Source organism: Zootoca vivipara, chromosome 14 (assembly GCF_963506605.1).
Source record: "Zootoca vivipara chromosome 14, rZooViv1.1, whole genome shotgun sequence".
Taxonomy (NCBI): domain Eukaryota; kingdom Metazoa; phylum Chordata; class Lepidosauria; order Squamata; family Lacertidae; genus Zootoca; species Zootoca vivipara.
Window position 1 is genome coordinate 41,241,475 of NC_083289.1, and position 15,502 is coordinate 41,256,976.

The 15,502-nt window shown below is 43.3% G+C and overlaps 2 protein-coding genes across 6 annotated transcripts in view; one reads left to right on the forward strand and one right to left on the reverse strand.

The window, feature by feature from the left end:
• DNAH3 (dynein axonemal heavy chain 3) overlaps window positions 1-2,857 on the reverse strand; it is a 94,937-nt gene extending 92,080 nt beyond the window's left edge. The window contains exons 1-2 of one of the 3 annotated variants that reach the window (XM_060282550.1): window positions 2,750-2,857; window positions 1,943-2,082 (exon numbers count right to left, since the gene is read on the reverse strand). In XM_060282550.1, the coding sequence (XP_060138533.1) occupies window positions 1,943-1,975 (33 nt within the window). In that variant the 5' untranslated portion in view covers window positions 1,976-2,082; window positions 2,750-2,857. Of the gene's footprint in view, window positions 1-1,942 lie in introns of all 3 variants that reach the window. The other 2 variants (XM_035131636.2, XM_060282551.1) reach the window with 2 other exon arrangements.
• A 1,701-nt stretch (window positions 2,858-4,558) lies between these two features.
• LDAF1 (lipid droplet assembly factor 1) lies at window positions 4,559-15,287 on the forward strand. 3 transcript variants are annotated; one of them, XM_035131529.2, is made up of 5 exons: window positions 4,559-4,851; window positions 7,118-7,256; window positions 8,694-8,862; window positions 11,070-11,208; window positions 14,347-15,287. In XM_035131529.2, the coding sequence occupies exons 2-5, from the start codon at window positions 7,185-7,187 to the stop codon at window positions 14,438-14,440; spliced, it is 474 nt and encodes a 157-aa protein (XP_034987420.1). In that variant the 5' UTR covers window positions 4,559-4,851; window positions 7,118-7,184; the 3' UTR covers window positions 14,441-15,287. The 3 variants fall into 3 exon arrangements, with proteins under 3 accessions (XP_034987420.1, XP_034987418.1, XP_034987417.1); XM_035131527.2 differs by having other exon boundaries at window positions 4,565-4,941; window positions 14,344-15,287; XM_035131526.2 differs by having other exon boundaries at window positions 4,565-4,851; window positions 14,344-15,287.
• Window positions 15,288-15,502: the final 215 nt, after the last annotated feature.

The following is a 15,502-nucleotide window of genomic DNA, read 5'->3' on the forward strand; positions in this document are numbered from 1 at the left end:
ATCCCAGCTCTATCACTTCAGAGTGCAGAAGAGGGCTCTTATGATTGAATGTTTATTCACACATTTTTTTTTAAAAAAAGAAGCTCTTTGCATTGGGGGGACTCCTGAGGGATCAGACCAAAGGTCCATCTTCCTGGAAGCTCACAAGCAGGGCATGAATGCAACTGCCTTCCCTAGCTGTTTTTCTGTAGCAAGTGACATTTCAAGATACGCTGCCTCTGATGAAGCTTCCTCAGAATATAGAGGTTCCGTTTAATTATTACACCCACTGAGTTCTCCATAAACTTGTCTAATCCCATTTTAAATCCATCTAATCAGCAGCCATCCACACATCCTGGGGATGTTAATTATCCACAAATTAATTATGTGCTCTGTGATTCTACTGCCCATCAAATTCACTGAGTCATCACAAGTTCAATATTAAGGGAGCCCTGTTTAGGGAAGCTTTTAATATCTAAAGGACTATTGTATTTTAATATTTTGTTGGAAGCCACCCAGAGTGGCTGGGGAAACTAGGGTTGCCAGACTCAATAGAGGACAAGACTTCTGTGCCTTTAATTGCCCTGCTCTCTTTTGAGTCTGGAAACCTTAAAGAGAAACCAGCAGACCCTTTGTTTAATTTCCAAGCAAAGGGTCTGCTGGTTTCTCTTTAAGGTTTCCAGACTCAAAAGAGAGCAGGGCAATTAAAGGCACAGAAGTCCTGTCCTCTATTGAGTCTGGCAACCCTAGGGGAAACCCAGCCAGATGGGCGGGGAATAAATAATAAAGTATTTATTATTATTACCGTATTATTATTATTATTATTATTATTATTTGGGGACTACAGTTCCCATCAGTCCAACGACCATGCTGGCTGCAGCTGATCATAGTTTCAAGCATCTGGAGGTTGGGAAAGGCTACAACAAGAAACCATTGTGATTTATATATTCCATCTTTCATCCATCATGGAACTCAAGGCAGGTTACATTTAAGAAATTCATTCATTCAATTTCTAAACCACTCTACACCAGTTGTGCTACCAGTTCAGTTTACAGCACCAACATCACAATGATTAAAAACACTAAAAAGCAACCCAAAAATATAAAGCCAGCTGAGAAACCATATGAATGGATAGTCTGAAATCCAAGAAGGCAGCAACATCACGTCCATTCAGACCATTCCTTGGGTCCATGCCCTGATGTGCTAGTTTCCAGTGGGGAGGGCTATTATTACTGTTATTAAGGATGTGCATATGATCATCTGAGATCCCACTGGAAATCTAAAACAGTGCAATCCATATGCACATGGAAAACGGTCTTCTATTTTGCCCAGTACCGTCTACCCTTAGGAAGAACTTCTTGACGGTATCCAACCTGCCCAGAAGTGGAGTACACTGCCTAGCAAGGGGTGGACTCTCCTTCATTAGGTAGAGTCTGGGTGGCTACCTCCATCAGCAGTGGTTGGGCTAGATGGCCACTGAGGTTCCTTCCACCTCTGAGATTCTAGGATTGGCAGCAGCATTCCAGGGTCTCAGGCAGAGAAAGGTCTTTTACCAAGCTCTGGTACCCAACTCTTAGTTCCTCTTGCTTCAGTCCCATGCTTTCATTTAAAAACTAGGCAAGCCAAAGTGTTTAAGCAGGAGCTAATCAATATGCAGACACAGATGCTACGAAAAACTAATCCTTTTGAAGCTGCTCTTTCTTCCAGACATGTACACTGGATAAGCCTATTCCCTAAACTAATACTTTCCAGCTTATTATACCTGACAGCAGCATAATTCACAAAAGGAGGGAACTCTCACCAATATTTAATCCCACAAAGCATCTGAAATCCAAATTCAGTAGCAAGAATAATTAAGTACCCCTAACCAGAAAAGGAGGGCCTTCACACAAGATTTTCAAATCCCTTTCAGCTTACTGTCTTCATCCCAAGGTCCAAACACAGTCAAATCACATACACTCACCTTTGTAATCTTGGCATCTTCTCTTGGATTCATTTTGAATGTGTATTTGGCTCCAGCTGCTTTTGGATTGCTTCAAAAGTACTTGTGAGATGTGTATCTTTCCTACAATAAATTCTTAGCTAACACTTTGCTCTAAGCACCTAGAAACACAGAGATTAGGGAATTGTTTCAGGATCCATATTCAATTCAAATTCCTATGGGGCTGTTATTCTAAGTATATTTCCCAACATCCTTTCAATCCACCAGCTGGAAATAAAGGAGTCTTCCATCTTTGTTCTATCTAAGCTTGCCAAATCTATGCCTTCTATCCTAGTAATGATTTATCCTGGTGCTGATTTTTCTTGGCAGAAGTTCCAGAGAGTCCTTCAGTCCTCCCCTGCTCAAAATTTTTACTTGTGACTTTTTAACACTGCCAGAACTTGAATGTCCACCTGATCTGTACTTCTCACTCTATGCCATTTTGTCATCCCTGCTCTTGGCTTGTTATTTTTTTTTAATAATAATAAAAACTTGCTCACTTTCTCTCCAAGCTCCTTTTCTTTTTCCAACTTCTTGCCACTTCTCCTTCCTGCTGAGTGTTTTAATCCTCCTATCAAATCTGATCCCAACTTCCCCTCCCCGCACCTTTTGTGGAATAGTTGGAAACAGGGCAAGTTCACACACTTTTAGAGAAGGGAACTGGACATTCATGCAATCCCAGAGTGATTATGAGAAAGCAAAGTGGACCCTGGCCTGTTCTGCCCTTCCCAATACCCTTACTGAGTGCACATTAAGGGATCAGGGAATGGGGAGTGGGTATACTTCTACCTGTTGCTGCCCTAGTTACCTGCCTCTGTGCCTGGTGGCTGCTTGCACCTCAAAAAGAACTTCTATAACACTCTCACTTCTCAGTCTGGGTAGCCAAGGTGACAGCATTATTGTCACTAGGCAACGTAGAATGACTCCTCTCTCCCTTCCCTTCCGTTCCAGCTCACCCCCCCCCCCCATCTACCCAGTTGGCTGGAATAGCAGCTTTTTCTAGTCCTGATCTCTTTAAGCTGCTGTTTGTGAAGGACAGTTTCAACTGAAAGCCCCATTGATGTGGTAGGATGGAGATTAACTCAATGCAGAGCTGAGAGGAGAGTTGAGTCAACGGGATGGCAGGGAATCTTAATACATCAGGATGGGGAAATATTTAGTTGTGCAAATTCTGCTAATGCAGAAGACTGCTGCTTGGCCGATAAGTAGGACAGCCTGATGCAACCATGTGTCTGTCACGTCCTGATAGTTCTGCATTGGCTGGCACTGTGCTACCAAGCCCAATTCAAGGTGTCAGCAGTCCTAGCTTATACAACTAGCCCTAAATGGCTTTTGACCCAAGTACCTGAAAGAAGTGACTCCACCAATTATCAGTCACCTTGGGTCCTACAATTAATTGGCAGGGGAGGTTGTCAGTGCCTCCACCTCTGTCTGGTGCCCAGTTGGCATTGACGGATGACAGGGCTTTATTGGCTGTGATTCCCTCCTTGGTGAGGTATGCCTGTTTTCCTCATTGCTGGTTTTCAGGAAAAAATTAATCAACATTCCTGTTTGCCCAGACATTTGATGGCTGAGAGATATTGACCATGACAACCATGGAAGTCATAACTGTGATTGCTTCTAAATGCTTTTAGCTGGTTTGTCCTCTATTTAAAGGACAGTCTGATTTGAAGGTGCCCTCTATTTGAAGGTCAAAACTGAGCCCAAATCTGGTTTAAATATTTTAAAGCCCTAAGTAGAGGCTGGGGTCCCTTGACGTTGCCCATGGTCAAAAGCTAGCACCCCGACAAGAGACTAAGCAGCCACACCTGAGCAGACTCACCTGGGCACAGCCTTCTCCATTAGGGTGAAATGTGTTGCATTTCTATTTAAATTTTCGTTATTATGATATACATATAAATTAGAATATCCATTTTTTTTGCAAATCTATTCCATTTTTGTTGATGCACTTCATCTTTGGGCACAACATGTAAGCGGCCAACCTAATGTGCACATTCTATTACAATTTATGTGTATATAAAGGGTATGCATGTATACACATGTGCGTACACACATATACTGACTGGTATACACACGCACTTCCAAAGCCTACTGAATCCTTTTTCTTTTTATCCCCACACTTTAACTGAAGTCAAATTTTGCCTTTTTGATTTTTGTTCTCTGTACCTTTGCAAACCGCTTACAGCCGATTGTAGGGGCATGCAAAATGTTCAAATATGTATACAGATATACCGTACTTGTGGAAGATTCTATCTATATGCACACGTGCACACTGGTCTCTTACGAATCGGGTTGCTTGCCAGAGATTCATGTTTTAGGCGGGGACTTAACGACGGAATCCTCCTTTGCTAAATAATTTCCTTTAAACGCGTGAGGCGTTTCACCAGCTTCCGTTGGCTTTCAAAAAGTCCTGTACTGTATATTAACCGTGCCCTGCCCTGTGGCCTTACTACAAACTGCCATTAAAAATAAATTTACCATTCTTCGCGCGCGCACGTTTATAAAGAAAAAAAAAAGGTTACGCATACCCCTCCCTCTGTATACACTCCCCCCCCCTCTCACAGAAAAGCACCTTGCTAGAATATCGACTGGGTGTGTGTGTGAGTTGTGTATTTTATCGGTTGCCTCGAGGCGGCGGAAAGAAAGCGCCTGTGGATGAGGACGAGAGAGGGAAGCTTGGCGCCCGCTCGGCCCCGCAGAGAGACGAGCCAGGCTTGAGGCGGCGAGGCGGGCACGAGGACCGCCCGCTTCCCTTCGCCGGGCGCTGCTGCTGCCGCTGCTGCTTTGTAGGCCCTGACGGGAGAGGCGGGCCCGGCCTCCTCAGGGAGCGACGCCGGCGGGAGAGAGAATGAGGCGGGCAGGCCGCTGCGGCGCTCGAGCCGGGGCTTGAGGTAGGAGGTCCGGGAAGGGAAGTCGCAGGGCCGCCTCAGCCTCGGTGGAGGAAAGAAAGCGAGGCCTTCTCCTAACTCCCACCCTCTCGGGTCAGTTCTAGAGTGGGGTGGCAGACAAGGGGCTCTCGTGACTTCATGGCCTTGGAGCAGGATTCAAACGGGCAGCTCTCCCGAATACCGCACCCACCCAACTCCGTGCTCCGTGGGAAAGCGAACAGGCGGAGATTCAGCAGGGCAGCGTAGTCTCTCTCTCTCTCTCTCTCTCTCTCTCTCTCTCTCTCTCTCTCTCTCTCTCTCTCTCTCTCTCTCTCTCTCTCTCTCTCTCTCTCTCTCTCTCTCTCTCTCTCTCTCTCTCTCTCTCTCTCTCTCTCTCTCTCCCCCCCCCCCCCCATATTTCACTCTGGCCATCGGATGGGAACGGGATGCTGCAACTTGTCCTATCTCGCCCGCCCCTGTTGAGCCCCGGTTTTGTTGCTCTTTGGGAGGTGCCTTTTAAACATTTCAGGTCGTTTCACTTTTCAGGTGTCGGCTCTTAACCTTCCTCGGCTTAAATCTCTGTGTGCGCCTTTGTCACCACATTTTTAGGTTCCTAGTCTTCGACCTTTTCAGACCCAGGACACCCCCCCCACCCCATCCCACCTCCTTTAACCCGAACATGCATTTGGCCACGGAGACCCATTTGGTAATTTTTTGCCATATGTGAGCATGGTGGAAGTGCTCCTGCTTGCGACCCACCTTGGATCAGGCCGCGATCCACTCGTGGGTCCCCACCCACCTGTTGAAGACTAGGGATTTAGGTGAATGCGTCACCAGAGATTTGTGTAGTTGTGCAGCCTGCTCTCCCCCACTGCACAGGATAGGCCTACTCTAACCTGTGATGGCTTTTATCAGAAAAGTATGGCTGCGTTTATTTTATTTTTATTTTTAAAAAATTTTACTATACTGTATTACTAGCCAGCAAAACAAATACTGCCTTGGTTTGTGAATCAGCGAAGGGAGAGGCTTATTGCAGAGTGAGTGGACACAACAGATGGACTAGATTTCAGCAAAGTGTAATATGCTTTAAATGTGCTTTACATGTATCGTGTGTATATGCAGGCTGAGTCAGGATGTGCTTTGGCAAGAAAGAGGCTGAAGAGAAATAGTTTAAGTTGTTTTGAAAACTGCTACTATAGTTTCACTTTGGGGGATGTTATTTTTGAAAACTGTGTTGTATGGTACTTCTTCAGTTCCATTTGTTTGTTATATATGCATATTGTGTTTTGTAAACTGCCTTAGTGTTAAGTTGCATTTAAATACAGTGGTACCTCGGTTTATGGACTTAATCTGTTCTGGAAGTCCGTTTTTAAACCAAAGCCGTTCTTAAACCAAGGCGTGCTTTCCCTAATGAGGCCTCCTGCCGCTGGTGCCCTTCCACCGTTTGGCTTCCGTTCTTACACCAAGGTAAAGATCGCTAAGCTGAACACTACTTCCGTTTTTGCAGAGTTTGTATACTGAATAGTTCGTAAACAAGGCTGTTCTTAAACCGAGGTACCACTGTATATGTAATAAACAAGATCTTTCGTTCAGGCTCTTCTTCAGGTGTCTGTTTAGAGTTACAAAGAAAATGATCTTTTCAGTGCTGGAGCCAGAAGTATGGCTGGTGCCAAAATAAGACTTATTTCTGATTAAACATATTGTATATTATTATGCTAAGGGTGGATTTCCTGTGCCTCTCCATTCTCTCCTCCTCCCTTTTACTTTGTTTGGTCAATCTGGAAGATGACACACTGAAAACTCCTGCATGACAGCCCTTCATACAAATAAAACAAGACTGTCTGTTGATCACAAATTAATTGTTCCATGGATGGTATACGTTTATAGGTGTATTTATTACCAGATAAAAGAATCATTATGAATTAAGAGGACCAGCTATATTTAAGCCTTATGCTCCTCTTCTAATTCCAAGGTTTAGTTTAAATACAGTATTTTCAGATTAAAACCTACCTTTATAGTTAGAAGTTTTTTTAAGTGTATAACTATTTATTTGAAACACCAAACAATGCAGCAACAACAAATAGTCAACAATACCCGGTATACTTCACTTTCCACTTTAAGCTCAAAATATGTGCTCACATAAGTTTAACCCAATATGTTCCACTACCTTTGTAGTGTTTCCATTGACCTGCCTATCAGAAAATGTTTCTGCTAGCAAATATTAGGCACTTGGTATAAAAATAGTATAATTCGAAAAATAATAATTCATTTCCTCTCTTTCTTTCTTAAGATTTGGTGCTTAAAAATGCACTGATTTATTTATAGCACAATTCAATATTTGACCTAAAAGCGGCATCATGTCCAAAGAGATGAAAGAACTCCAGAAAGGGTGGCACACAGTCATGGAAACTGTTCATAGCAACCCACATGTGAGTTATGAATTTTGTCATTCGATTATGATACTTTTTCTTGTCTTTGGGGGTTGTCTCAATTACAATTCCACTGCAGATTTCTAAAAAGTGATTTTTGAGCCAGTTGGTATAGTGGCCTGAGAGTGTTTGATAAAAACAGGGATTGGAAACCTCTGGCTTGTGGGCCAAACTTGGCTTACCAAGTCTCACCATTTGGCCCATGAGACTGTTTTGCCGACCCGCCCAAGGATTCCAGTAGTACAGAGTATCATAATGGGGTGGGGTTGGGCACCAGCCCCGTGAAAACTAAGCATGCTTAGTATGCATGGGATGCTGATAATTTGTTGAAGAAAAGGAAGCCAAAAACGATGTGGAGGCAAAGTGGAATGGAATATTGTTGTGGAGGGCATCCTGGTATACATGGTACAGAAGACAACAGAAAGGGCTTTCCACCAGCTTTTAGTCAAAGAACATTATTTTTGCCTGCGTTCTGTAGCTCAGAAGCCTCCACTAGCCTTTGCTCTAAGAGACATTGTGACTTCAATTCTCCTATATAAACACGGTTTCACCTTCACAAAATCAGTCAAGAGCCTTGTCCTAAATGGATCTGCCACATAATACCTTCTTTTTAATGGGTTCCCCGCCCCTTTGTGCTTGATGCAAGATGCAGGTTCTGGGGGTGACCAGTGTCATATTTAATAGGATAGCCTTAATGCATTATTAAAACAACCTGCTGCTGTAGAGTGAGAACGCTGACCTCTGAACTACTCCTCTTTCCTGTTTTCACCTTCAGAAGAAACCTGCAAATTAAATCTCCAGTTCTAGTTTTAACTCCCGTATTTGCACAACACTCACCTGCTTTTTTACAAAAAAACAAAACAGAGAACAATAGCCACCTTTCTGCACTGACGCACATCAAAGGAGAATGCCTTCAATTGCATGCAGGATAGAACTTGTCAAGCTTTCAGCTGTCAAATAAGGCATGTAGGAAAAGCGTTTTACACCAGCCTACCTTAATTTGTTGGCTTCCACATGCTTTGGACTACAATTCCAATCAGCCCCATCTAGCATTACTGAGCTAGCTGGGAATTTTGGGAGGGCACCAGATTGGGGAAGGCTGTTCTAGACAGACTGCCGTATTTTTCCGCGTACTGTATAAGACGCCCTCATGTATAAGACGCCCCCTATTTTGGGGGACTCCAAATTAAGAAAACACCCCTCAGCACTTTCTGTGTATAAGATGAGCCCCAATTTTAAACCTAATTTTTTGCTTTAAAAAACCCAACCTAGTCTTATACACAGAAAAATATGGTAATATTCATAGTATGAGAAGATTTGTCTATTAATATTGCTAAGTAAGTGATTTCTTCTTGAAGTAACCACTTCCTAGAATTGTTTGTTTGTTAATTTGCTTAAGATATTTGAATCTTTCTTCTTTTTCACTTTATGTTGCAGGTTATTGCTTTTATGAACTCTCGAATTGGCCAGTACTTAGATGACCATCCTTTCGTTGCGCTGTCACTGTTGGTCTTCATTGCAGCGTCTGCAATTCCAGTTGCGTTCTTTCTGGTTTTTGTTGTTTCCACAACTGTAATTGCCTGCATTGGAGTGATTGTCATGGAAGGTATTCTGTTTTGTTGTTGTTTTTATGTTGTACACTGGTGGAATTCCACCCAGGGACTGGTTATGGCTCAGTATTCGAGCATATGCTTTGCCAGCAGAAAGTGTGTTTCAGGTAGGGCCGAAAATGTCCCCTGTCTGAAACTCTGGGGGGCTACTGTCAGGCAATAACAGATGATGATGATGATGATTTATACACCGCTCATCTGATCTGGCTGGGTATGCCCAACCACTCTGGGCGGCTCCCAACCGAATATTAAAAACACAATACAGCATTAAACAATAAAGACTTCCCTAAACATATAATTGTAGAGTTGGAAGGGACCCCAAGTCATCTAGTCCAACCCTTGGTAACACAGGAGTCACAAAGCTAAAGAATCCCTGGCAAGATAGCTATCCAACCTCTTGTTTAAAAACTTCCCATTAAAGAGAGTCCACCACCTTCCGGGGGATTCTGTTCCACTGTCAAACATACTTCAACATGCCTGCATATCACTGATGATTTGTGTTTTGGAAAATCCCTTCCCACATGAAATGTATATATCTTGGAAGTGCTGACTTGAACACTGTGCCATGTTTAAAATCTTCTTACTGACGCATAGAATCTTATCTCTGGGGAAGATAATTATATTGCCAAGATGCTTCTGGAACCTTGGCTTATTCTTATCCTCAGAGGTAAATGTTTCTATATGAATTTCCTCCTCTGTAGTATTTAAGATAGGGTCAGCCAGCTCACGGTCCACAGAATGCATGGAAACATAAGAACCACCTGGCTGGATCAGGCCTTGTAGCCATCTGGTCCACCGCTCTGTTCTCACCATGACCCAACTGGGTACCCATAGGAAGCCTGCAAGACTAACCTGAATGCAACAGAATCTGGTATTCAGAGGCATACTGTCTCCAACAGTGGAGGTAGAACATAGCCATTGTGGCTTGTAGCATTTTCTGTGTCAGGTTGGGTGAACAAACAGGTTCTTCTGTAGCTGGGTACACATAGTACTGGCAAACCTCCCTCCCATAAGGATATGTGAGGACAGCAACGTACCTGTGCTACATAAGAAGTAGAGCTACATGTGCTGGCTTTTTAAACTCCCCTCCCCCAATTCAGAGATAATAAATTACCTCCTTCACCTCCTTTCCGAATGAAGGGTGCACCTGGTAGACAAGAAATAGGACCTCTGGTGCTGCTTTAGACCTGGCAAGAGGCCCCTCTCCAGCAGTCAAGAAAAGAGAAGTCACCCCAGTTTACTAGAACTATCTAATTAGTCCACCCTATAAGGCCATAAACATAGTTATAAATATATGTGATGGAGATGTGTGGAGGTATCAGTGTTCTGGGATCAAACCTTCAATGAACTGGATAAAATTACTCAACAATCTTCTTAATAAAGACCCCAGAGCTTGCTCTACAAAATTTAGTTTCATATGGACTTGAGAGATAACCCCCTGATAGGATACTTAACTGGTAACTGCACATATGACTACTGCCACTTTTTAAATGTAAAGGTAAAGGGACCCCTGAGCATTAGGTCCGGTCGTGACCGACTCTGGGGTTGCGGGGCTCATCTCGCGTTATTGGCCGCTTGGAGCGGTACCTATTTATCTACTTGCACTTTGACGTGCTTTCGAACTGCTAGGTTGGCGGGAGCTGGGACTGAGCAACGGGAGCTCACCCTGTCACGGGGATTCGAACCACCGACCTCATGATCGGCAAGCCCTAGGCTCAGTGGTTCAACCCACAGCGCCACCCGCGTCCCATACAGCCACTTTTTAGAAGGATCTTAAAGGAGTTAATTTAACAGCTTGGCGCAAAAGGATTTGGCAGATAGCCCTAATAGAGAAACGTACTGTACATATAAACTGAGAATCAGCTAAAGGAAATAAACATAGAAACTCGTTTGTGAAGGACTGATGAAGCTTTATCACTTAAAAAGATATCTGACAATACTGTAAAAGGAAAATCCCTCTGTATTTGTTTTCTCTTTTTCTGAATTTTGTTTTCTCTTTCTGAATTTAAATACTGTAACTCTGCATTATGGGGAAATTGTATGCACATAGAAACCTACTGGAATTTTTGTTTATGATATTTTTCAGTTAGTTGCGGTCTTGATTTTGTAATAGTGTTAAATTTTTGATTAGTCATGTTTGTTATTGAACTTTAAAAAGACAAAAAAGAAAGAGAGAGAACAAACTGTTTTTTGTTGTTGGCAGGTTTTGTAATCTCGTTGGGAGGACTCACCCTGCTGTGTGTGCTTGGCGGATTGGGCATGCTATCAATGGCGGTGTCTGGAGTGCTCAGTGTTTGTTACATGTCTCTTACTACTCTGCTCAGCTACTGGCCCACTCCAGAGTAAGTGTCCACAGGCCCTACCACGAGGAATTGTGTTTCTGAAATACTGTAATAGCAATTATAATTTTGTTAGGGCGGGAGGCATTTATTTTAGAAGTCATTCAGAGAGACTTTCCTGTGGGTGGTTGCCTCACCCTGCCTCATGACTGGGCTGGCCCTGTCCTGGGGTACTTAAGTTAAACTCATTATGCGTGGAGGAAGTGTAAATGAGCTCTCCCATGGCCCCCGTCTTACCTTTCCCGTTTGTCATTTGTACATTGCGCACCCTGCCCATATATAAGTAATGCTATTACCAGATCTGCTTGTGTGTGAATCTGTATCTGGCGTGCATGTTCACGAAAGCAACCCTTGGAGGATCTTTCCTGGAGAAAACTGTACTCCGTAGATGCTATCGCAGTAGACGTAATTACCTTAGGAATGCCACTGTTGCCTTGTTTATTAGGGGAAATTGGCAAGGAACAGCAAATGCCAATCTATGTGAACATAATGTTCATTTTCAGAGCCGTCTTTCCCATATGGTATAGCGGTTCGTTGTGCCAGGGCACCGGCCTCTCAGGGGCGCCCCAGCGAATGGGGGAGCTGCGCAGCTTTGCCGGCAGCCTCCCCTTTCCCTGCACGCCCACCAGCTGCTCCCCGTCAAACATATGGCTGGTGGGCGTGCAGCTTGCCTCCCAAGCCTCTGTGGGGGTTGCTCTCCCGCAGCGGCATGGAGGAGAGTTGCGCACCCCCCCCCAATGGCTGGCAGTGTGCAGCTTCGCCTCCCCATCCGTGGTAATTTGGGGGTGGTGAGCGGATATTTGCACCCCGATACCACATCTGCTAAAGACGGCCCTGTTCATTTTCCTAAAATGGCGGACAGCAATCAAAAAGGCTTTGCAGCTTGAAGCCCTGGTTCAGAAAGATAGAATAGCAAGCTGGTTCATTGTTATAAATTACACAGGCTACATTTGAAATAGTTTCGATTAATGATTTGGAAATAGCTGGAGAAACCCCCTGCGTGGCATGTAAGTGAGCAGTAGGGAGCTAGACAGAAAGCAGTGGATACCTGAATGCATCGGGGGGGGGGAACTCAAATACAATGAGCAAGCACAATTAATTGTTGCTTATTAATGCTAATTAAAGGCATCTGATGGCATTAAATATGGTAGAGATACTGGGGAGTGGTTAGCTTGCGCATATAATCATTCCTCACATCCACTGTTGCGAGGAATCTCCCCTGTAGACCAGTTACTATAGTCATGCTATTTGGTGGGGACCTCTGGAGCTTCCCCTGCTATAGGTTACGGTACTTCAGCTGCCACCGCTTTCTCTGATTCCTTGTAACAGCACCATGCTCAGAACAGAGCCAAACTAAACACTTAATTCCCAGGCATGTACAGAGTTCCAGTTGAACAATGATGCTCAGAAAAAAGTACCTGCTCTTAAGCAATCTCAGGCAACAGTGCTTTGACACACCTCTGAAAGACCTAGAACAGTCACCACTGGTTTGAATAGACGGTACTGCACTCCATGAAGCAATGGTCTGAAATAATCTTTCTCCATATAGTAATTCCCAACTTGCTCTAATCATACGTATACTCCAGCTGTCCCTGTTTTCCAGAAATGCCGCAAGTACAGACCCCTGATAAATCATTATGTGCATTTTCCCCCTTGGGGTGCCTTTTCAAAGACATTAGTCTGCAGGCTTCAGCCCCTCCATCCTAGGTCTCTAGAAGTGAAATCTCTTAAGTGTGTGTAATTAATGCGCACACACGTAACAGTATGAGCATGAACATAAAGCACACTGCAGGCTGTTCCATGCTACTGAAGCTCAGCTGGCAGCTTGGATGGAACTGAGGATGGATGGAATTCATGGAGGATAGGGCTATCAGTATGCCTCTCAGTGCCTCCTGCTGGGGGACAAGAGCAAGAGAGAGTGATGGGTCTCCTACCTTGCTTCAGTTGCATGCTGTATCTTTTTAAAAATGGGATTGCAATCTTGTACTCAGTACACAGCTAATGAAGAAGCACTATGTAAGATGTTACATTATAGTGCCACCATCAGCCTGCTTTTGTTACTGCTAAGCTGTTTAGGATCGCATTTGCTCTTGCAGCAGAGAGGAGAACAGAATGGTAGTAATAGTAATAGTAAAAATAAATAAATTATACTCCGCCCACCCCAGCTACTCTGGGTGGCTCCCAACAGAATATTAAAAACACAATGAAACATCAGACACTAAAAACTTCCCTAAACAAGGCTGCCTTCAGATGTCTTCTAAAAGTCAGATAGTTGTTTATTTCCTTACATCTGATGGGAAGGTGTTCCACAGGGCAGGTGCCACTACCAAGAAGGCCCTCTGCCTGGTTCCTTGTAACCTCACTCTCACAGAGGGAACCGCCAGAAGGCCCTTGGCGCTGGACCTCAGTGTCTGGGCTGAACAATGGGGGTGGAGACACTCCTTCAGGTATACTGGGCTGAGGCCATACACTGCTTTAATTTCACAGTAAAAAACTACATATGTCACCAGTTGCAGTACATGATGCAGCTGCCATGTCAAGATCTGAACCTTTGGTTTGACCAACGTTAAGCAGCAGAACTCCTGAACTGAATTACATGTCAGATATACCCCAGTACTCCTTATTAATCTGTTTCTACTTTGTGCTTTGCCTTTAGCCTATTAAGGACAAAATAAAAAATTCCTTCAGTAGCACCTTAAAGACCAACTAAGTTTTTAATTTGGTATGAGCTTTCGTGTGCATGCACACTTCGTCAGATATGGAAGGCACCCTATTAAGGACATACAGTATGTTCTGCTGTCATGGTCATTGCTGCAGAGCCATCTCTCTTGACAAGGATGCTGCTGCTTATGAAGCCTAAGTCAATCATTCCACGCAAATAGGGAATCATACCTAAAGTTGGAACTACTTTTCAAAATGATACTGCTAAAACGGCATTGTCATCCCTCTCTCAAAGCAAAATTGTCCTCTATTGAAAAGCATTTTGAAGATGAGTGGGTACATCTAAGGAGAGACAATAATGAGAATTGTTCTGGAAATTCTGAGTAATGGGCATGCTAACCTATGGTACTTGGATTTGTGTGAGCCATGAAATCAGAAATCTGAAGTGTTGTCCCCCCCCCCTTCTCTCTCCCCCAGCAGTCTGTCAAAGAAAGAAATAGCTAACGGAAGCGGGTTTCTGCCCAGCAATCCTCCTGCCTTAGACCAAGATGATGCTAATAAGAAGACTGAATAAATTCAACTGGTGCTTCCAAACACTTCCAAGAGCAGCACTTTTTTAAAAAAAATGCAGATTTTTGAAGGAATTGTTACATTTTCATGACTCCTTGCCTGTCAGAATGCTCAAGTCTTGGTTTCTGGGATAGTAGTGATAAGAACAGTGAATAAATTGGATCAGTGCTTGGAACTGCATTCTTCAGTAGCACTTAAAAATATAGAGTTTTGAAAGAACTGTTACATTATTGAATTGTTTACCTGTCAGAATGGTTTATTGTTTCTGGGACCTGGAGACCAGTTTTCCTTCCGGTTGTCATTATAATTACTGAACCACCATTAAATGTGTTGTCATGTGCTGGACAACTCAGCCACTATAGAACAGGGTCCCATTCTCTTCCTCCATGTTTATCTCCCATGTAGGTCAGTGGATATTTTGTGTGAGAGGGAGTACTGCTGGTCTTACACCTTGTTCAACTTGGAGCATGAAACCCTTCTAACAGGAAGTAATATTCAACAGTGCTGCTAATAATACTTTGAATGTGGAAAAAGACATTCAAGACTTTAAAAAATATTACAACACACATTGTGATAATTGAGCTAGTACCTGTCAAAGATACAGGTGAAAAACAAGTAGTTAAAGGGTTTATGAGTGAGTTTTGTTTTGTTTTTTAATAGGTTGAGCACTTTTGTTGTGTTTTAAATTATTCAGAAGTGATATACTTCTAATTTGGTCTTTCTCATGTTTTCCAGAGGCTTGGGGCTTAGCAGAATACCTGACAGTTACGCATTGTGCCTTATTTTATGTGGGTGTTTCAAAATTAATGTATTTCAGACCGGGTGTTTTCATGCCTGCTCAAACTTTTTTTTCTTAAATAATAACAATACTTTTTGTCTTGCTTAACTGGTAATGCCATTGTAAGAAATACTTTGCCACTAAACAGCTACTTGTTTATCCAACTTGTCTCTGTCTTTGTGTTTTGGATCCATTTGCGCCACCAGTGAATGTGAGTGTGTACATATATGAGAAAGAGACCGTTAATAACCAGCTAAAACCCATAATTGATCTGTGTGTTTGGTCCAA